The 22,988-nt window shown below is 42.9% G+C and overlaps 1 protein-coding gene across 1 annotated transcript; it reads left to right on the forward strand.

The window, feature by feature from the left end:
* Window positions 1–51: 51 nt before the first annotated feature.
* arhgef15b (Rho guanine nucleotide exchange factor 15b) lies at window positions 52–18,248 on the forward strand. The gene is made up of 16 exons (XM_080486073.1): window positions 52–313; window positions 5,463–5,964; window positions 7,529–8,557; window positions 8,644–8,695; window positions 9,014–9,069; window positions 9,328–9,668; window positions 10,690–10,850; window positions 12,373–12,525; window positions 12,606–12,735; window positions 13,182–13,256; window positions 13,613–13,705; window positions 13,795–13,949; window positions 15,187–15,354; window positions 16,565–16,650; window positions 16,734–16,838; window positions 17,169–18,248. Exons 2-16 carry the CDS (start codon window positions 5,568–5,570, stop codon window positions 17,336–17,338), a joined length of 3,171 nt encoding a protein of 1,056 aa, XP_080342199.1. The 5' UTR covers window positions 52–313; window positions 5,463–5,567; the 3' UTR covers window positions 17,339–18,248.
* The last annotated feature ends 4,740 nt before the right edge of the window (window positions 18,249–22,988 follow it).

Genomic DNA, 22,988 nt, shown 5'->3' on the forward strand with positions numbered 1-22,988 from the left:
CTTCTCCTCCTCCTCCTCCTCCTCCCCTTCGCCCCCCTCCCTCACCCCTCTTCTCAAACGCCTCTAACAAAGAGGAGACACAGGCAGCAGCGGGGTGATGGGAGCTCACACAACAATCCTGTCACAACACCCACAATCAACCGAGGCGGACTTTTATTTGTCCCTCTCTTTAAATAATATTCTTTAGCATTCCAGCCTCTTTAAAAACAGTTTCTATTTGTTTCCGGCTCGAGTTTTTTTAGGTGAAAGTAAACTCCTGTACCTGCGCTCCGGACCGCTCCGAGAAACATGTAAACATGTGTAACCAGCTCTGGTGAGTTTCTGTGTTTCTTTTTGTATTTTTATTCCTTTTTTTCACATGGAATGAGTTGTTGATTGTGAGTTTAGGAGGTGCGGTTTGGTTGCTGTGTGTCTGAGAGCACCTGTTTCTGAAGAAGTGCTGGATCACATCATCTACTGGATCATTAACTCGAAACAACCGAACACACACATTTGAATCAATTCCTTTATTTATTCTAATGCTTTTTTCTGTTTAACGTTATTGTTTTACACACATTAACGTTTTGTTTATAGTTTTCTGACTGACGTCATTCCTCACACCATCATCGTCTGCTGTGTGATGTTTTTATAATATTAGAACACCTTAACAACACATTTATATTTACACGTGCACTTATAGGGAAACCCTGTATTTCTTCCCCATGTGCACTATTCTCCTTCCTGACACACCTTTTCCACGTCTTCCTGGCCAGCATGGAGGTAGCGGCTCATCACATATATCTTCACTCTCTTAAAGCCCCCCCTACCCATTTTTCAATAAGCCATTATATCCAGAGCAGATGGCGCACTGTATGCAGTCATACACAGCATTGTGTTAATGCACGGCCCCTTTGAGCACTTAAAGATTGTTCTCAAGCTGCTCTGATTGGATCACACCGTATCTGGTATGTATTGGCCTTACTGGGACACTCACACTTCCTGGAGTGAATGAGTGACCCACTGACCCAGCCTCAGGAGTGTGTGTGTGTGTGTGTGTGTGTGTGTGTGTGTGTGTGTGTGTGTGTGTGTGTGTGTGTGTGTGTGTGTGTGTGTGTGTGTGTGTGTGTGTGAGTGTGTGTGTGTGAGTGTGTGTGTGTGTGGGTGAGTGTGTGGGGGTCCGGCTATTGAACTAACCAGGTCAATAGAGCACGTGGACACAAAGGAGGTGAAGTCTGCTGAAGAGAAAGTGAAGTGTTTCTCAGTCTCATTTCATATACTGGTGAATATATCCCCCACAATGGGATTGTGTTGTCGCCACTGTGTACATGAGCACTTTGTGGACGAACACACCCTCCTGAAGGTTTATGTCGCTCTGTGGACAATGATAATAACCGGAGGGGAAAAACTGAGACCAACTTTCTGCACACGCCCACGCACAGTATGATGATGTGTTCTCCTAAACTCTGAGTTGCTTTATAACCAAGGAAAAAAAAAAAAGCTATTTAAGCCTGTCTGTGTACCTGTGAAGCATCCCCACGCCGCGGGACTACAGATATTTAATTTGCTACAGTTGTTTAGTTCAAGCCGTAACATGAGACAGTTTTTCTCTTGATAATAAGCTCAGTGACTGTGAAACCAGTCTGACGAGCCGGTGCACTCTGTAAGTCACAGCCAGCTGCTGGTTCTGTGTGCGTGCAAGTCAAGGCTGCACTATAGCATTACGCTGCACTAATGGTGATCGGGCTGGTTTTGACCCATGAGCCTTATGTTTGACACCCCTGTTAGAAGAGAAAATAAAAACAGAACTGCTATTGAGGGTGAATCCATATAAGAAACTTAATATCAGCATATGTAGAGAAGTACACATTTTGATTGAAATTGAGAACATATTTGAAGACAGTGATCTGTTCCCATTAAGCTTAAACTAAACTCAATCTTTATTTGATAGGAAGTCGACCAGATTCACACGTATTTCATGTCTTAACTCTTACAAAGGTCTTGATACTAAAAAGAAAATGACACCTTTCACCTGCTGAGTTCCTACAATATAATGATGTTTTTCTAATATAATAACAAAATATCCAAATCGGATGTTTTTAATGCACTGAGTGTATGTTATCAATCAATATATCAATGAAAAATGATATAGTGTTTAAAGACACTGGTGTTATTGTTATTACGATAATTGTTTTCATAGCTCTCAGCAACTCTACAAACCACTTTAATTAAGTTATATATATATATATATATCTAGTTGGTGAATTAAATCCAGAAATGGGTTTGTAAATAAATAAGCATTTACCACATACTTTTGAAAAACAGAAAGTGGCCACCTGCAACCTGGGGTTGAAAACTGAACATCTCGTTAGTTTGACATCAATCGGATTAAAACTGACCGCGTCACGATGAAAGTCCTTTTTTTGACCCTTCACCCCAACGTTCGTTGGCGAAGGTTATGAATTCATGAAGTTCATGCGGCACAGTGGGGCAGTGGTTTGCGCTCCCGCCCCTTATTGATAACACTGGTTCAAGTCTCTTTGGGTTTGTGTGCATGATAAATTAAATGACGTGTCAGAAATTTGTACAACTTAATCCAGAAAAAAATGGAGGTTATTGTTTTTGGCCCCAAAGAATAAAAGTTAAAGGTCAACACTCATATCAGCCCTCATGTAATTATGGATTCAGATCTGAAATTCAACAATCAAAGACAATAACTATATCAACTTACTACATCTGAAAAAGTATTTTAAGTATCAAAAGATTGTTCCTGCATTCATTTTCAGAACGGCTGGACTATTGTAACTTTCTCTTCATACAGCTATAAACAGATTTGCCCTGCCTTGCATGAGGTTTTCTCCGGTCACAGTTCAGTGGTTTTAAGCATCAGTTACAAATTTGACATCACATTGGACCAGACGGAGGCATAACAGATGTTTTTTTTTTATTCCAAACAGCCTAAAATGTTTTAGTTTTTTTTGACTCGTCTGTTCAGGAATGCACGGGTCCTAATTGCTGACATGTTCGGTTTGCTCGTCCGTTCAGGACTTTACTTGCCGTGGATCTCGGCTCTGCGTGATTCAGAGGATGACTAATAACCCTCACTGGGTTTTGGGATTGCATCAGCTGTCGCACACTCAGAAAAAGGAAAAGAAACATGTGATCAGGAGAATCTGCTTCGTGGCCATTTGGTCACCCGGAATGGAAAGGGAATTCATTGTCATCATATTTCATATTATAGATCCTTTTTATAGACGAGCGCTCTCTGTGGCTGTTTGCTTTGACTGACTTCATCTCGTGAATGATTGAATGGCTCTGTGCTCACACAGCGTTTTTAACCTTATTACAGTATAAAGACACATATTGTTTGGAAAGTCGGTGTGGCAGCAGCGTTTGTGGCTTTTTAACCTGCAGGGCAACCGAAAACAAGGCGGAGCTAATGTGAATACATGGTGTTACAGCTGACAATTAATGTAATAAGCATGTGACCCTGAACAGAACAGGAGTTTGTTACATAACCAAACACTCAGCGGAGAAAATACTTTTGTGTAATTAGGCTTCCCAGTTAACTCAAAATGTGGAATTCTGAGCTTCCATTGAATAACCAAACCAAAATCACACATTTCACATTTCTAGATAAGAAAATAATTGGTGAACGGGATGATTCCGTCACTGGGTGTCTGCAGAAGACTTTCTACACGCCATTGCGTCTGCTCATCCTACAATATAATGTGTCGTCTGCAACTAAGGAGCTTGGATATGACTCAGCAAAGACCTTGGTCGTGTATTTGAAAATACACTGCATCACAGAAGTTATCAAATATGGTCACTGTCCCCTTGATGTAGTTTGTAGGCGATCTAGAAGTTTATTTTGACCAATTTGGTGATTTGCATGCAACAGCTTTATATGTGAGTGAATCAGTGTTGCCTGTGCTCATTAACCTGGGGCAGGAGGCTCAAACTAGGAACTTTCAGTTTTACTGTCAGAGATCCTGCAGGAATGTAGAGTTGTTAAGGTTGTTAAGAGTTTTACAAGTTAAAAGAAGGATTCTAAACTATATTTCTATTCAATGGGAAGCCAATGAAAAGAAGCTAGTACTTCCTGTCAGTACTCTTGCTGCTGAGTTGAAGGATAAGTACTAGTCAAAAGTAACTCCCAGGTTCCTCTCAGTGCTACTGGAGGACAAATCAATACAATCCAGTGTTACTTTATGTTGACATCATTTGTCTCTCAGATGTTTTGGGCTCAATGAAATAACTTCAGTTTTATCTGAGTTTATCTGGGTCTCATGGCGTTTTTACCACTTGGACACTTTCAGTTGCACTTTTCAAATAAAATGAATGTAATTTCAACTTAACACAAAACCAATGTACACACACACACACACACACACACACACACACACACACGCCAACAGGCCATAACAATAAGACCGACTTGCTGCCCCATACACACATAAATAGTGTAGATACATCCTAAACTTTGATCCACTCTATCATGTGACATCTTTAACGGCTGCAGGAATTTGAGCAGTTCGATCAAACAACACCAGACAGCCTGTACAATGAGCTTTGGCTGCCCCTGACAATTCGCAGGTTCACGTGTTTCCGTCGCTTGAAAACCTCAGTTGGACCCTGCAGCTTTGCAGATACAGTCACTCTGTCAAATCCACACGAGTGTCCAACTCTCCTGCTTTCAATACGTGAACTTTAAGGTCAAATTTGTTCCGCTAATATATCCCAGAGGTGCCAAGATAAAAGACAATCTGATAGTCACTTCACACATCAGCTGAAATTTTATGGTGAAATAGTGCGATTTAAGAAGCCTAACGTCCGTCTTGAAACCATTTTTAAAAGAGTTTCTTAATCCGCTCATCTTTCTCATTCATCAGGAGTCACATGATCAATATACAAAAAGAATTGAGGAAACCTCTTAATATGGAAATGCCGAATCTTTTGCCACAGCTAGAAAGTACATCTAGAACTCCCAAACTTGAGCTGCTCGGCTGATTTCCTTACAGCACAGAGACCATTTTGATCCAAAGCCTTCCCGTCGGGGTGTTTATAGCTCAGAGTTCAAAGTCTGACTTGGGATTGTGCTGTTAAGGAAACACTTTGTGGTCTGTTGTGTAACTCACTACAGTCAATGTTTATTTACAGTCGGGTGCATTTCACTGCCATACTTGTGTGTGTATGTGACGTGTAAAAATCTAATCCATTTGATTATCGACATGACTTTAGAGTAACATTCACAACTGAAAACAAGTGAACCAAATGTTCAACCAAAATATTTGATATCGAGTCCAACATGTGCTTAAATGTGAGGAAAGAATAAATACTGTCATAAGATGTACACTGGACTCAATTACAATTTATTTCAGAATATATATTATTTCTGCAACTGATGATTGAGACGTCAACCAATCTGACCATGAATGTGATTTCAACTACATTGTTTGTTTTTTTCTTTTTCATCTTGTTATCAGGTGATGAAGACATGCTCACGCTGACCTTTGCCCTCGAAGCCAGACCTCTGATTGGTCGGGACAGTGAGTGAAAGACTTTGTCGGAGAAGACACCCTCCAGTCGCCATGTCTATCCAGGAAAGGTCCGTGTCGCCCCCGCCCCTCAAGCACGAAGCCAAACCCAAACCAGAGATCCCCCCAAAACCACAACCTGCCTCTTCTCCTCTGGGAGAGAAAGGCCTTTCTGGTGGGAAGGTGAAGAGGATCGTGAACAAGTTCAGTAAAAAGGAACCAGATGAGCCGGTGGAAAAGCCCACCAATGGTACAACGGAAGGAAAACCAAGCAAACAGTTCAGACAACCGCCAACAGTGAGGCCCAGACTAGATCCCCCCGGCCTTCAGCTTCAGCTGGCCACAGAGCAGGTGCCGCCGCTGCCTGTGAAGAGGAGGTGCTTTCTGAAGAAACAGGACAGCATGACAGGAGATGAGGGTGGCGGTGTCACTGAGGACGGAGGCCGATCAGGTACGAGTCTTTCAATTCAACTTTATTTTTAGGTTTTGACTCAGTTATGTAAAAATTGAGAAAAAAAACAACTTAATTAAAGATGATTTTAGTTGTGCAGAATGGAGAATATTCAGCCCCTCAAGCAAATGTACTGACACCATTGTTGCCAGGCGACTGGTGTACTGCTTTGGGAATGCTGTCTCATATCGTTAGCTACGCCCTGCACGCCACGCAGCCCTCAGGACACTCGTCCTCCGATAAGACCTTCGAGAGAATGCACAGCTGAGATGTTTTAATTCCGCCGTCGTTGGCGTGGATTCCGGTCAACACATCCTCTGAAAGTTTCACTCACAGCTTCTGTTAGCAGTGGAAGCAGTTTGGAAACCAAACGTGGCGTGTCGTCACTGAGTTTTCAGACGGAGGTGTGGCGCTGCTGCAGTGTTCTGCTAAACCAGTCGGTCAGGTGATCGTCTGCATGCGTGTCTTCATGAGTGGAACTGAAACAAAAATGATAATGTGTGGCCTCCAGAGTTACGAGGATATGAAAACAGGAAGTTGTGTTTACTGGAAATAGGGGAATGTGTGATTTATTTATTTTGTTTGCGTGTCAATGTGTGATTTTGGAGTTTTGATCTATGTACCACTTCTGCAGGATGCCTCCCTTTGCTTTACCATGATTAACAATCAGCCAGCAGGAGAAGGACACAAACGAAAACACGTTTTTACATTAATCTGATTTGGCAGAGATTTGGTCTTGTCGCACGTTGTCGCTCTACGATCACTTCCCTTGTTTTGGTTCCTGGTTACAAACAAACAGCTTGCTAACCCTGCAGGTTAGAGCTGCGTAAACAGGTATTTAAATGTCTTTTTATTTAAACCCCTGACCATGTAATTGGCTCAAATCTTGATGGAAGTACATTGCACATAAATGTAGTACTGTGCACACTTAAAGCCATTGCTCCGAGGAAGTTTTATTATTTTTGTGGGAAATTCATTTTTCTAGATACTTTAGTGTGCTACAAATGGTTGGATCTGTGTGGATTTTCTCAGTCTAAATGATTGTTTAAATTAAGCAGATTTTAAATATAAATGCTAGATAAAATATTTATTTCTCTTCAAAGTCTCAAAGAACGGCCTTTAATCACATACTGGATATTTTGAGTAGGAGTTATCACAAAAAACACAAATGTCCATGCTCAAATATACATTCTTTTACCTCGCTAATTTACTAAATATGACTCATTGCTTTTTTTTTTTCTGTCTTCATTGTCCTGCTCATCACGTACCAACTGTCTGACCCATTCAACCTTTGTTCTAACTCCCTGCCCTCCATCTCAACCGCCGCTTCCATTTTCTTTTGTCAATATTGGATGTTTCCTTTGCATCGCTTCAAAAGTTTCCATGAATATTTGAACACGGCACTTTCAAACGTGCTGCATTTGCATAGTGATGAACTGCTGACTCGGCAGTCCAGCGCTCATTTTAGTGAAAGTGGGCTTCCCTGTCTGTCTGTCTGTCTGCATGTCCTGGAAAAGCAAAAATCATCGCAAACACTTTTTCTGTGTTTTGTTTTCTAACGCAGCGCCCGATGGAAAGGAGGTGGAGGTGGAGCTGGTGGGAGGAGGTGAGGTGGAGGCGGAGCACAGTCCGGACTGGCCTCTCGGCCCCTCCTGTAACCCCGGCTGCAGCTGCGTGTGCCACCTGCAGCGGACCGGCATGAAGCTGATCTGGGTCCCTGTGGATTTGGAAGATGGTGAGCAGCAGAGTGGAGGTGGAGAGATGGTGGACATTAAGGATCTGAAGGAGGAAGAGGAGGAGGAGGAAGAGGAGGAGTACTGGGAGGAGCCGGAGGAGGAGGAGGAGGAGTTGAAGGTTGGGCGAGGACGGGAATGGGACAGTGAGGCGGTGGATGAGGTGGACAGGACTTCTGTGGTTGATGAGAACGACGTGTTCAGACAAGAAAAAAAGAAGTTCCATCATAACTTGGACATTTTGATCGGGGAGGGTCACAGGAGGCGCTCGGACCCGGGCCCTCACATCATCCTCAGCTCCCTCACTGTCATTCGCTCCCAATCTCCTCCCGTTCCCCCGAAACGTGGCCAGTCGCCACCAGTTCACCCCAGACCTGCCCAACACATGGACGAAAATATTTACGAGGTCACACTTCCTGTGGTCGATCCTAAACAAACCCGGGAAATGGAGATTCCTCAAATCAAAGTGCGCAAGCCGGCCCGCCACGGTAAACTGTCCTCCAGCACCTCGGACCCCTCCTACGACTTTAATATCAACGCGGAATCCGCGACGAGTGCGTACGACGTCCCGCCCGCCATCCCACCGAGGATGCCGGTGATCCAGGACGTCCGCTCCTCCCCCACGCCGGTGCAGCGGCCCGGCATCCCTCTTCCACAGCCCACCCCGGACGAGTGGCGCTCGCTGCGACCCTCTTCACCCAGCAGCTCCTCTGCCAGTGGGCTGAGCCCTCAGAGAGCGGTCACCCCGCCCGCTCCCAGCAGCCCCCTGGTACCCTGCAGGCCGCCGCCGCCGCCGCCACCAAAGACAGACCCCCGGAGGCTGAGCAGCGTCTCCCTGCAGTCCCTCACGCAGAAGAAAGGTTTGTGCTCAACAAAGAGCGTCATGATGAGCCGAGCCGGGCAACCCAACGCAGTGACGCTGTTTACTTCCCTTTCTTTCTGTTAGGGGATGAGAGTGAAGGAAATGAAGAAGAGAAAGAAAACTCACTGGACGAGCTGTGAGTTTCCAATTCCTTCATTCCATCTAATGTTGATATGCAAGAAGAAAACTAATGCAGCATATTATTATTACATAAACACCCATAATAAACTAAAATCGCATCTCCATCTACTTCCGTCTGGAAAGCGTTCTTATTTTATTGAAAGTGCACCATTTGTTGTCCTGCTCTTGAAAATACACTTAAATGTATTTTGATCCACATCTGAAAATAGTTTCCAACAAAATCAGGATGAACTCTCCGTCCCGCCTCACTGCTGTCAAGAGTTTGTCTTATAGATCCTTATTAATACTCTTGTCTTTTTTGGGACTTTCTCAGGAGCGACTCTCTTTCGGGGGACATTTCATTAAACTGGGAGTCCAGGCTGCAGGATGGTAAGGTTCGCACTTCACAACCAAGCATAACAAAACCAAAAGTATGATGCTGATGCTTTTAACAGAAGACAATCAGCCATGGAGCGTCCATCTTTACATCTGATTGAATATGACCGTCCAGCTATTATCTGTCAACACGATTTATTTTAATTACACGAGTAATAAACTCGAGTCAGACGCCACAGCGGCATAAGAAGCTGGAGCCGGTCACAAGTTATTGATTGAATTGTTTCAATCGTGTTTTCCTTTTTCTTCCAGAGCCTTTGTACCAGACATACCGCGCCACAGTCATCACAAAGGAGATCCGGCGTCAGACCGTTTGTCGTAACATCAGTAAAACTAGTGTGGACTTCACTGTGGACTGGACAGCCCGTCGCTCGGGGTCTCTAGGTGGAGGTGGAGCTGGAGCTGGAGCTGGAGCTGGAGCTGGAGCTGGAGGTGGAGGTGGAGGTGGAGGTGCGTCTCTGACTGGAAACGGAGGACCCAGGAGCAGCCCGGTGCCCACTCCGGGACAGAGCACTCTGTGGCAGGACCTCCAGACGGTGCGGGACAGCGGCGTCCTGGAGCAGCTCACGCCCGAACAGTGCAAGTACCAGGAGGTGAGAGGAAGGAGACGCTAATGCACGCTGACGAGTTTCCACAGAGAGAGAGATCAATAAGGCTGAGAGGAGAAACTGGAGATGTAGGATCAAGTTCTCTCTCATGTCATAAAGTAATAATGTGACGCTTTTACATAAATCAGAGTCCATTCTGGCTTCACTGTACAACTTTCTGCTCCAATGTGCTATTGATCCATCCTCTATGGAGTTCATAAAAGCTTTTACAAGCACGGGGTGGACTTTCCAACATTACACAGCAGTTTTTAAGGCTAAAAAATACAGAGTACTGGAAGTGATGCGTTGGAGTTCCTGCTTTAGTTACAGCCCCAAGACTCTGAATCAAAGAAGAAGAAAATGTTAGAAAGCTGCTGGTGGGATTTAAAAAAAAACAATCATTGCTTATTGCTGCAGTCCATCAAGTAGAAAATGATGATGAAAAAGTGCAGGAAATAAGCTTTTGATTCTGAATAAATGCATACATACATACATACATACATAAATCACTATAGCTTCAGTTTTTCAATCAATCTAGCAGCAAAGTTGCAGAGACAAATACAATTAGTTGTTTGCCAACTTGTGATTTATTGTTACAAAGCTGCAGAGCCTGATTGAAGGACGCCACACATGTAATCAGCATGTATTTGAGGTGTGAGCAGAGCCGAATGAGTTGTGAGTTGTTGTTGCAGAACAGTCCCACATCAGCGTGTGAGCGGACCGCCAGGAGGGGGAGGGGTCCGGCTCTCTGTTAAATAGTTACATTCCGACTGTGTCTTGTTTCTTCAGATGTTTATCATCCAAGCATTCGGTCTATTTGACATTGGCAGAAACAATGTGCACATCATCCGTGCTCGTCCATCAAAAATGAAAAGGAAAAAGAATAAGCTTTCCAACATTGTGGAATTTAAAACAGGGAGTTCCTCAGGGATGGTTTTGTGTGGAAGTCTGGCTTGCCGATTGTAAATGTGCAATTCTGTGCAGAGTGTTTAACACGGGACTCATGCGTTGACCTTCCTCCGCTCAGAGTATGTTTGAGGTTCTGACCTCGGAGACGTCTTACCTGCGATCGCTGCGGGTCCTGACCGAGCACTTCATGGACAGCCGGGAGCTGGAGGACACCATGATCATCAGAGAGAGGAAAACCCTCTTTTCCAACATCCTGAGGGTCCGCGAGGTCAGCGAGAGGTGAGAAGGAGCAGAAGAAAGGAAGGACGAGAATAAAGGACGATTTGTTTATGACTTGACCCACCACGATGTCACTTTGTATGTGGCACCACAACATGTGATAAGGTCAAGAATAACAATGCAATTTATTGTGTTTTGAAGACAGATGCTGGCAACACTCCAAAATGATTTTATCAGCTCAAAAACATTATAACACAATAAAATAATCCCATCAGATTAACTCTTGCCGATATTATAGATTAATTACACATGAACTGAAATATTTCAAGATCGTGTGTTTCTTTAGAATATTTGCATTTTGTTTTGTAATTTATACTCATAATTATGATTTCTTATCTAAGCAATGGACAGAGATGAGCATTAGGTGAGAGGATGATGTATATTTGTTAATGTATATGTGTATTGTAAGAAGGAGGCAGGAATGTATAAGTATATACTTTTTAGTTTTTTTCTTGTTGTTTTGTTTAACATAATTTATTACTCATCATTTTTATGTTTGAAAAAAATAATAAATTTCTAATTATTCCATCATCTTACATGCAACAAATATAAAACAACATAGTGCCAGTCTGTCCACCGTATAGTGACTGAATCAATGACAGTAGAAATTACACTGCAATAAACATGAACTTTTCAATAGCATTTTTCAACATATACTTATATTTTCCAGCTCAATTGTTATTTAAATTTTTTTTTATTTCTGAGTTGTGTCTCAAATGAATCATTATTTTACTCCTATTTTCACCATGTGTATTGTTGGTAGGAAGTATATTCATTCACTGTGACAATTTGCTCATTAAAACAAGAAGTAAGTCATATGTATATTCCAAAAAATAAAATAATATATATATATATTTCTGGCCACAGTTTCTGAAGAAACTGATTGTTGTATATATGAGCTTTTGCAAGCCAAATGATGACATTTATAGGTGATTTATGTTATGTGGAATATCAGAGAGGCAATAAAAAAAATCCAAAGAATTAAGAAAAGATCATTATTTTTCGTCTCCTCCTCATCATGCTTTAAAAAACTACTCTTCAGTGCATTACCAAGTGATTATGAAATATAACTTTCCTTAATAATATCTCAAAATTAGTTTATTGCTGCTTTTTCAGGAACTCTTTCAAAGTAACTTTGCACTAAATACAATAGCAGATGCCTTTGTTTATCAGAAAAACGTTCTGTTGATTGAAATGGAGAATTTTACTCTTTTCACTATTTTCAGTATTAGTAATAATAATTATTTCACTATGTAAACTCGAAGCTGCACCCAGTTGTTACAGACCACTGGGTCAGTGTGCCAGTGGACTGGACGTGCATACCGAATCTTTAGTTTGTCACGTCACACCTTTGCACTAATAAAAGCAGCGTGCACACACTCACTGTGGTGAACTGTCCCAACATCCTGTGCTCGATTGTCTTGTTCCTTTTATCAGACTGTCATGACAGAAATTTCATAACACGATTCCTTCAACTGTTTCGCTTTTAAAAATCTGATGATTCCTTCATTTGACGCCGCAGGTTCTTGAAGGACCTGGAGAACCGCATATTTGAGGAAATGGTTTTTGCTGACATCTGCGACATCATCCACTACCATTCCCAGCACAACTTCCCCGCCTACATCGACTACGTCCGCAACCAAATCTACCAGGAGAAGACGTACACGATACTCATGTGAGGAGAGCGTGAAGCAAAGATAAGATGATTTGATCGTACGGTGACGCTTTACGTTGTGGTTTCCTGCGTATCTGCAGGAAGAACAATGTCCAGTTTGCCGCAGTCATCGCCCGGCTGCAGGAGTCTCCGCACTGCCAGCGGCTGCCCTTCATGTCCTTCTTGCTGCTGCCCTTCCAGCGGATTACACGCATCAAAATGCTGATTGAGGTGAGCGGCGTCACCATCAAATCCTACAAAGGGGATATTTGAGGCGGGAACGCAGGCTGTGGCCCTGTGGAAAAATATCTCAGGAGGACCGTGTCACGTGACATCGGCGGAATGTGGCAACAAAGACACTTTTGCAATCTTTAAATATTTTCCTTAAGCATGCAACTAAATGCCACGATGCACTGTGGGTAAGTGACCCTTCTCTTCTACCCTCTGCGAGCCGCTGAAAGGAATCGGTGCGAGTTCATCACGGTGTTCGGCTGTGAGGAATCTCCTCATTCTCGCCATAATCTTCACCACTCAAACTCGCCGCCGCCTTTTGACCTCTTGACTCACCTTGCCTCGACCTTACGACCTCGCCGCGTCTAAATGGAAAAAAATACAATAAAATTCCTACTGATGCTGTTTGTCCGCTGCAGGAATAGAAGTGTTGTTTGTGTTTCCAGAACATCCTGAAGAGGACAAAGGAAGGGACAAAAGAAGAGGAGACGGCCTCCAAGGCCCTGGCTTCTGTGTCCAAGGTAAATGCCACCCACTCCTTACCCTCTCTCTCTCTCTCTCTCTCTCTCTCTCTCTCTCTCTCTCTCTCTCTCTCTCTCTCTCTCCCTGCAAATCCATATCTTTTGACTCGCGAGTGCTTCACATGCCGCTGGAAATTTGACGTCAGCTATTGTGTGAGTGAAGGATTTCCTATAGAACGAGTGAATCATGAGTGTCACTGAGACACTGAGAGCAGAGAGCGTTTGTTCACTGAGTCAACCTGATTCTCCCAGTGAGACGTCCTGTTTTTTTTACATAACGGCTGCTGTGATGAATGTGTGAAAGGAAAAAGGATCTGGACTGATTTCATAACTCGATCTCTGTTTCTCTCGTGCAGATCATTGTTGAGTGCAACACCCAGGTGGGGAAAATGAGACAGATGGAGGAGTTAATCCACATCTCCAAGACGCTGGAGTTTGATAAGCTGAAGGTAACGAGCACGGCGCGACCAGGACTGATTTACAACGGCTCAGCTATTTATTGATGTTAAAAACAGGCTTCCGTATTCGCCCCTGTCAGGCCATCCCGATCATCTCTCAGAATCGATATCTGGAGAAGAAGGGGGAGCTCCAGGAAATGTCCAAAGGGGGGACTCTCTTCAACATGAGGGCGAAGTTCATTCCCGTTTACCTCTTTCTCTTCAACGACCTGCTCGTCATCACTGCCAAGAAGGGGTGAGGCTCAGCTGATAACACTAAAGAAAGCAAAAGGAAGAAGGATCCTGAGTATTGGCACTGGAAGGAAGACAATCAAATTCTTTGGTGAAATACCACCAGATCCATTTTCTCCTTTAGGATTTTTATGGTTTTATGAATCTTTGTCCCACACCGTCTGTCTCCTTCTTTCTCAATCTATTCACCTGCATTTCCTCTTGACCTGCTGAGCTTTTTCCTTAACTCTGATGGGACTCTTCTATCACAGATCACTCCTGACACTCACCTCCATCCTGTTCACCCTCCCTGAACTCTCTTCTTCACTCTTCATCTTGACCCTGCGTACTTAAACTCCCCTTTCCTTGCGTCCTCTCTGTTTTCCCGTCCTACTAACCCTTCTCACCTGCTCCCTGCAGATCTCTACATCACCACAGGATTCAACTTAACAAAACGGAACTATAGAGCTTTTAAATTGTGACTTGAATCTCGACATTTGATTTATTTCAGTGAGAAACGTTTTACATCAATTGAACGCAGCTCTGAAAGTTTTAAAAGGCCAAAAGAAAGTGTCAGATATAGATAAACTGCTTCTGTGAGGACTGAGGAGAAAATAAAGCGTGGATGGGCGCCAGGTTCAACTAAAGGTCATCGTCAAGCAGAACTGCTTAACTTGTATGTTATTTACACACAATGACATGCAAGTGGAAACAATCATGAACATGAATGTAGAATGAGGGGATACGTCACTGTCATTATGCCGTTTAGACCACAGAACTTTACGTCATTTTAAATGCTACTACAGTAAACCTTGATTGAGCAGCAGCCTAAAGACAAGTATTCTACATAAAAAGCTCCCTCACCTGTACCTGCTGGTTATTCTATGCGCTGAAGTTCTTTTTCTTTCCTCAGAGTCACATTATGTACTTGACATTCAAACATAGTCGCTCTTGGTTCATCATTAACCCGATTCTGAAGAGGCAGGAGTGGCCTGTGTACTCTGTGCTGGAGCTTTGCTTTAAGTTTTCTTTGCTGGGTAATACAGATTTTGAGTAATCATCTCCAAATACAGTTTACATATACTTGTTCAGTATATGTAAATCATGGACGCTTTAACTGATCTACAATTATGAGACGATACACATACCCAATAGACATATATAATGAGCACTTTTAATGTGCATGTTTGTATTTCCAGTTCCACCATCCTGTTTGCTTTCATTCCTCTAAACGTATATTTCGTGTTTGTTGCCTTGAACAGCGCTGAGCGTTTCGTGATGCTCGACCACGCCCACCGCTCCCTGGTGCAGGTGCAGCCGATGGACGACAGCGGGACCAGCGGGAGCCCCTACGAGCACTGCTTCAACCTCACCTTGCTGGAAAACCACCAGGGACGCATGATGGAGCGGCTCTTCAAAGCTCCGTCTCAGTGAGTCGCCACATGACGTGACGAAGAGAACGTCCTTTATTCCTTTATGTATTCACACCTCTGTGTGTGTTGCTTCCCGTCAGGATGAGGAGATGTTTAGTGCAAATCCCAGTTAATGGTACGTGTAATGATGATAATAGTATAATAAAAGAAAACAGCAACTGTGATATTGTTCTATGGACGTCTATGTGTTGTGTTATGGTGTCAAAACGTGCAGCGCAATTTGGTCTCAAGTGGGCCGGACCAATACATCATAGCAATATAATATATAGATAACTAGAACTCTAAATTATTGTAACCATCCTGTTACAAAAAGAACTGCAATTTCAACAATATTATGCTTCAGTTCACCGTGTTCACACTATCTGTCCTTAGGTTTATAACGAAAAAAGGCAGATTGGATTTGTAAACATGACAGAGCTTGATAATTACTTAGTAAAATAGTTGGAAGACAAACTGGGAATTACAACGACTCACTAATGCAATAACTGTAACTATTACCTCATTTGTAGGAAATCCCATTTTACGACACATTTAGTGATGCCAGTAAGGAGAAAATCAAACATTCATTCATTCAGTTTCTTATCAATTAATTACAACTTTCTGTATCGGTCTGCCTCTCAGTTTTGAGCGTCGGTATAGTTTACCAGCTGTTATAGGAACAAAGGATGCAGCGTTTTCATCAAGCTTGTTCCCTTTACTGCTCAGCAGCTTAAGGGGTATTAACTTTCATTTCCGCTTTTTGAAAGTTAAACACTGTGTCCAGCCGAGAGCTGGTTGCACTGGAGATACTGTAATAATAATCCCTTTTTGAGGACTTCACCATCATGTTTGTTTTCAGTTCGGTCTTACTGCACTTATTAATAGTAACTCATAAAAAGCCAGATCTATGCACTTAAGAGATGTTGTGGTATAAAGTGGCACCACATGACTCGGTCTCTTGCTCACTTACATCTTTCATTGTCTTCCCCGCACAATCAAGGTCACAATTATTGTTTACTTGCATTCTGTTGATTGTGTCGACGGGGAAGAGGACGCATACCAACAATGTTCTTGTAATTATGCTTACTGGCAGAGGGAGGAGACAGAAATCCACAGTCTGAGTGTAATTTTGAGAGTTAAATAACACAAGCTTCTTCTGTTGGCACTAATTTCTTGTCACATGACGCCGTATTTTCATTATTTTGTTTGAACGGTCGTCTGTGTGCAGGTCAGACATGCACAGGTGGATGGCGGCTTTCCCCAACCCCACCAACCCGGACGGAGATGAAGATGAAGTGATTTATGAGGACTGGGGTGAGGACTGTCACACACACTGAATTATATTGTGAGTCTGTAATGGCTATGTTCTCACTGCTGTGTGTGTGTGTGTGATTCAGACTGTCCTCAGGTACAGTGTGTGGAGCAATACATTGCTCAGCAGGCAGACGAGCTCTCCCTGGAGCCCACGGAGATCATCAACGTCATCCGCAAAACCAACGAGGGTAAGAACGGGCGCCTGCGTTCATTCATTCATTCATAAACCTCGCAGACTAAGTGCATCTGATTATCTGTTATCAGTCATTGACATATCAGTCAATGCAGTTGAGACAGTCCACCGTGCTGACATAACGTACTGACATGCTCCCTCCCCCGACTCTGCTTGTGTATACACCCCGATCCTGGTGACCGCCTCAATCCTCGACCCTCCACATTAGCAGTTTATTGATTTGTTTGGACTTTTCTTGCATGGACGACACAGAAACCTCCAAATCTTCCCTGTTTGTTCCCTCCCCTTCCCCTCCCCCGTCCTCGTCTCTTCTTGTTCTTCCCAGGCTGGTACGAAGGGAACCGGCTGTCCGACGGTCAAAAGGGCTGGTTCCCCATAACGAACGTCATCGAGATCACCAACGAGCACGTGAGGAGGAGGAACCTCAGGGAGCGCTACAGGGTCATTCAAGCCGCCAGCTTGGTGACCATCAACAAGACCCGTATGACTCAGTAGGACCTCTGGAGGATGTTTACATGGAAAACGGGACAATAAACGAGATTTTTCAGGGAACTTTTTTGATACGGTTCTCCGACCACAAGGAAATAAGAGGAAATGATCCTCAGACACTTCAGCGGAACTGTAAGCCTGACCTTATATTTCTGGCCCGAGGACGTGTGAGAGGTAAATCATTCGCTGGTGTGGCTGTAAGAAACTGGTTGGTTCATAGGTGCAAACAGTGACGGAGATCGGCGTCTGTCATTAAGCCGACGGCATCTCCTCGTGGACTCCTGCGAAACAGCACAACTCACATGCCTTTCATTTGACTCATGTCACAAATAATTCTTTGAAATGTCAAACCAGTCTTCGAGGAAAGTTGCCGCTTCTTCTTCTCACAGGCGAAATCCTTTCATTCCCGCCGACCTGCTGTGTGCGACCAACTTACAGAACAAACCATGGCTGTGAGATTCAAGTATTACCTTTTAAAATGGGTTTCACCAGAAGAAAATATGTTCAAATATGAACAGAAAGTGCCTTCGATTGAACTAAATGCGACTTCAAAGACCATTTAAAGCCGCCGAGCTTGGACATTTGAGTTGTTTCAGAAGCTTGTTGGCTCCTGTGGCTCCCTCTGCAGCCTGGTTACAGCAACATGTCTGGAGATAATGTAAATACAATATGTTGTAAATTATAAGACAGTAAATTCTTTTCTTTAAAGCAGTAGTTGAACCTTTCATTAAAAAAAAAGTACCATGTGGTTGTATTTTAAAAAAATGTTCTCCATTTTTCTGTGTTGAATCAATCTTTTCCAATTGCCAACCTTGTATGAGCTTTGGATTTTAAACAAATATTGTGTAGATACTCTGTGATAAGTGAAAATATCGTTGTGATCCCGGGAATCTTCAAGGAGGGGCCAACAAATGGCTTGTTTGGCTTTCTTTACGAGCACATGGCACAGCAGACAGTCAGGATCTTCCCCTCTCTAGACTTCCTGCCGGGTAACTCCAACCTGGAGCCGAGAGCGCCCTCTAGGTAACTTCAGAAATCTCAGGATATTACAGTGCATACTGTCATCTCTTCTATAGTTAAGGGAATATTGATGCTTTCAAAAGGCCATCTATCTTCCTTTCAGACCAGGGTTGCAGGTACACACACTATAGACTATTTAACCTCGGCACTGAGTTTAAGTGACTTTAAGGGCAGGAAAACATACAAATTCCAGAGCGGTTTGTAGCGTTGCTCCGTAGTGTTCCACCATTCCACACTTTAGATGGTTGTAATGCAAACCAAAAAAACAAGCACTACAAATTTAAGGGGTTGTTCTGAACCATAAAAAAGATTGAATAGCTAAATGTATCATGTTTAAATTTGGTATAAAGTCATGTTAGAGGCTAATCTTTCCATTCTAACATGTCGCCAGCACATCACAAGGTAAACACAGCCACCATTGGTGTGTGAATGTGATTAACGATGCAAAGTGGTTTGGGGTTGCTTACTCCGTTGATAAGCACTATATAAGTGAAGTCCATTCACCAACTACAATCACATCTACAGTAGTGTAGTGTGACCAATATGAGGACTATTCTTTTTTCAGGGTGAGAGTGACCGTTCACTGCACCACCGTGCAGTTTGTCTTCAGAATCTGAGAGCAGAGATGAAAAACTGGATATTTAAAAAGACCCAAACTTCTAGGAAAGTTTTTTGCAGATTACACCTCATTTTCATGGTGCCAGTTACCTGTGATTTAAAAATCATGAAATAATTTTACACAATACTTGGTGTATAAAGAAAGATTTTCTGTATATTCTTTAATAACGGAACATACCTTTTGACACAAGAAACATCTTTTGAGGGATTTTATCTCCATCATTGGAAAACAATGAGTATTAAGAGCAACAAACCCAAAACAATAATAAGTACTGAAAACAAAATGCTCAACTAGGACTTTGAACAAGAGTGTAATGTGGCAGCTGCACAACATCCACATCTGCCGAGGAGCCGAAGACCAGTATCCCCCTCTATATCTCAAAGAAGCCGTTAAATGTTTTTTTGGGTGCAGTCGGGACTTTGAGGCCTTCCGGGGGTCTGAATCCTGTGTTGCCTGGAAAGTAGGTGATCCTCTTCCAGGTTGAAACGACTCACAAGAACATCTGCTGCTTCCAGCTCTGCTTTTGACCGGCAGGTTTCCTGCTCCACCTTCCAACAGGCCTCATGGAGAAGCTCTATGCGATCAATACTCATGGGCTTGTACACTCCCTCAGCTGAATCGGACTGGAAGCCTGACAAGACGTTTAGCTCAACATCATGCGCTGCAGGCAGGTTCTCCTCGCCTGGCGAGGGCCGATGGTGGTGCAGTTTCAACAGGTTAGTGATGGCCTGATCCTCCTCCTCAGTGAGCTGAACCACAAACTGCCTGGGCTGCGCCTGAGGTTCGGTGGCATCCGTGTTCCAAGTGCCACTGCCCAGCTCTATGACGGGGTACTCTCTCGATCTGAAGGGGTCTGGACAGTTTGGTGGGGTCACGTTGGCAGACATGATGGGCGGAGGAGTGTTGAGTCGCCGCAGATCAAAACCCTGAGTGAAAGAAGTGAAATTAATGTTTTTGCTTGTGCATCTAAATACAATTTTAACCTAATTTGTGCCGCGTTGTGAATATGGTGATGTACTGTTCCCCATTCAGAGAAGCACTATGTCGATCCTATATATTGCAAATGCTATGGCGTGCCCTCTAAAACACCCAGCCTTATTTTTTAGTCCCCGTGTCCTTCATTCATCCTAGTTTAAGGTCTTAACTGTCTGGACTGATTTATTAAATATCCTAGGTCTGAGCTCTACCCCCTGCAAAGAGAGGGCAAATACAAACAACTTTGACAAATACACAAGACCAATTTACTGCAAACTGTTACAATTTAATATCATAACAAAACTTAAAGTGTATATAATCTTAGAAGAAAAAAAGGTTTCTATGAGAAACTTTTGCGATTTAGTCAGAAAAGGTTAGTATAACCTTCTCGGCCAACTGCTTTGGCAAAGGTAAAAGACTGTTCTTGTGCTGTGTGCTTGCTTTAATAGTGTCTGGTGAGTCTTTTTGTATAACCTGGGATTATCATCACTGTTCTATACATTGTTTTGCACTCGATTGTTCTAGAACTCTAAGGCAGCGGTGGCCTACATGTGAAAGAAGCAAATCTTTGTTCAAGGTACAGCTTTGAATCCCCGAGAGACCCATAACCCCAGCTACTGCTCCTAGTGCTCTGTGTATTTAAATCTAACAAACAGTTTCACCTTCCTTTTGATAAACATTAGAAAACACTCCGTTTCGCTTAAACTTTCGCCAGGTTGAGGCCTGCATCACAGTGAAGCCCTCTGGCCTGGAATATTTCAATGAATGCTCACAACATAATTAATTTTGGGCTTTCCACAGCAAGAGTTTGGATTATGCCATGGGTCAAAAAGACAAGCCCTGTAGAACTTTCAATTAGAGCATGTTTTTTTAACCGTGCAGGAGCTATATCTCCCTGATCATTTGATATTGAAGATCTGAGAACCAGTGAAGGCCTGCTGTATTGTAAAGTCTCACTTACCCTCGACCACCACTCTGACCACCTCCCTACATGGGGGACCCTCCTCCCTTGGTCCATGATGGGGATGACTGAGGGGGGAAACCGACTGTTACCTGTGTGAACCTTGCTCACATGTAAAAGTAATTCACCTTCTGGACTATTTTATGGTGCAGCTGCAGCAGGCTCTCGAAAGTTGTGTCAAATCCACTCGCTTTTTTTTCTCCCTTTTTTTTTTTTAAAGCACGAAAGATTACGTCGCCACCTGTTGGTCGGCGCTACAAACTCATCTGGGATCATTTTATTTATCTGTATTAAACCAAGTGTTTCTGTGCATTCCGGCTGACCAAAGGCCAACCTGAATGTATTTGCACCGTGAGCTCCAACTGGTGAGTCCTTCAAGATTTACTTACCTCCTGGGTTTACTCTGCGTTTCAGTGTTCTCCTGGGGGAAATTGAGGTCTGGGTCAAACATCCAGAAAAGAAAATTCAAATAGTTTCACATTCTTCCTGTATAGGTTTTTGTAAAAAAAATAAATAAAAATTAAGGCACCATGGAGGACTAAACATACAAGATTTAATTGATAAAGCATTGATGAAATCTGGTTTGTGTCTACTACCCAATCCAAGGATTACATTTTTCATTAAGAAAATCTGTATGGAAGCCAACTTCAAGCAGATTGATTTGAGTGAGATTGGGGTCAAGGGCCATGAGTAGCACAGACTTTAAGGTCAGGGGTCCTGCCTCCAGGGCCTAAGTCTGGATAACAACATTTCAAAAAGGGACTACCTGGTGACGTGTATTTTCCTATACGACATACGGATTACATGTAATATCATTGTGTCCTTTTCCTATGTGATCATATAAAATGCAGTGTTTCAAAATCAGACCAAGGATTAAAGTTCCACCTCATGATGGGGGGGGGCCTCTGAGCAAAGATCAATGTTCTGTGCTGATTCTAACGTTTTGACTATTATCTTATCTGTTATTATGCAACTCACATGTTTGCAGTTTTAGACGGTATATAAAGCCAGCCTGAACTTTGATAAGGGGAAAAAGCATATTCGAAGCCAGCTTCTCCCCCAGACCTATTCCACCGGTCTGTGGTTTTCCTGATGCTGTTCAACATTAAACATCTTTAATTCAAACAAAGAATCGTCGAAGCAGTTCTTTTTCAAGCCTTTCATCTCAGCTGATTTCCCCACACTGGTGTTTTATCCAGACCCAAAGCCAATATTGGAGTTTCCCCATTTTTGGCTCAGATTGTTAATGCGCAAAACCTTGTCACCAAAATTGGCAGTTAACTACAATTGACAACTTGTACTCCACAAAGTATCATATCTCAGTGTTTAAATGTGAGGAATTTCAAACACAAAAGTAATAGAAAAGATTTATTTAAATTTGAAAGTTAAAAATGGTTTACATTTCAACTGCATTCATTCTCATTAGTGATGAATCATTTCCTGTGAAGAGAAGGAAAGACTGAGCAACAAAAATAAAACACCTTTTATATCAACTTTAAGAAAAAGCTGAATCACTACCTTTTTTGATTCTGCTGGCAATATTATAAAACCTGGAGAAGTAGCGTCCCGGTTGGTGGGCAGGAGGCAGGTAGGCCACAGGCTTGAGTGGCGGTCTCTTGGTGGCAGGTGTGGTTTGAAGTGCTATGGTGGGTTTGATGGGACGGTTCAGACCTGGGGGTTAAAAAAAAAAATTTTTTTTTTATATATATATATATATATATAAATATATAAAAGAGCTGAAATTGCCAAGACATTTTAACATAAAACCTCACGTACCTGCTGTAGCCTGCTTGGTGTGAATGATTCTTCCAATCCCAGGTGACTCCGACTCAAATTTGAGTCTTGAGAAGAGGAGATGAAGACTAGCCAGAGGGTATGTGCACTGCACAATTACCCTGCGAGACAAGGATGATCATTAAGACCCAGTCAGTAATATAACATGTCAAGAATTAGGCCTGTACATACCTTTCAGTGTCATTAGCCGAACCCAGCCTGTGGACATTGTAGTAATTCTTGTAGAAGATCTCATTCTGATAAGTGACATTTCTCCTCCCGATCTGGAGGAAATTGGGAAAAAGACT

Source organism: Lipophrys pholis, assembly GCF_963383615.2.
Source record: "Lipophrys pholis genome assembly, chromosome: 18".
NCBI classification, from domain to species: Eukaryota; Metazoa; Chordata; class Actinopteri; order Blenniiformes; family Blenniidae; genus Lipophrys; species Lipophrys pholis.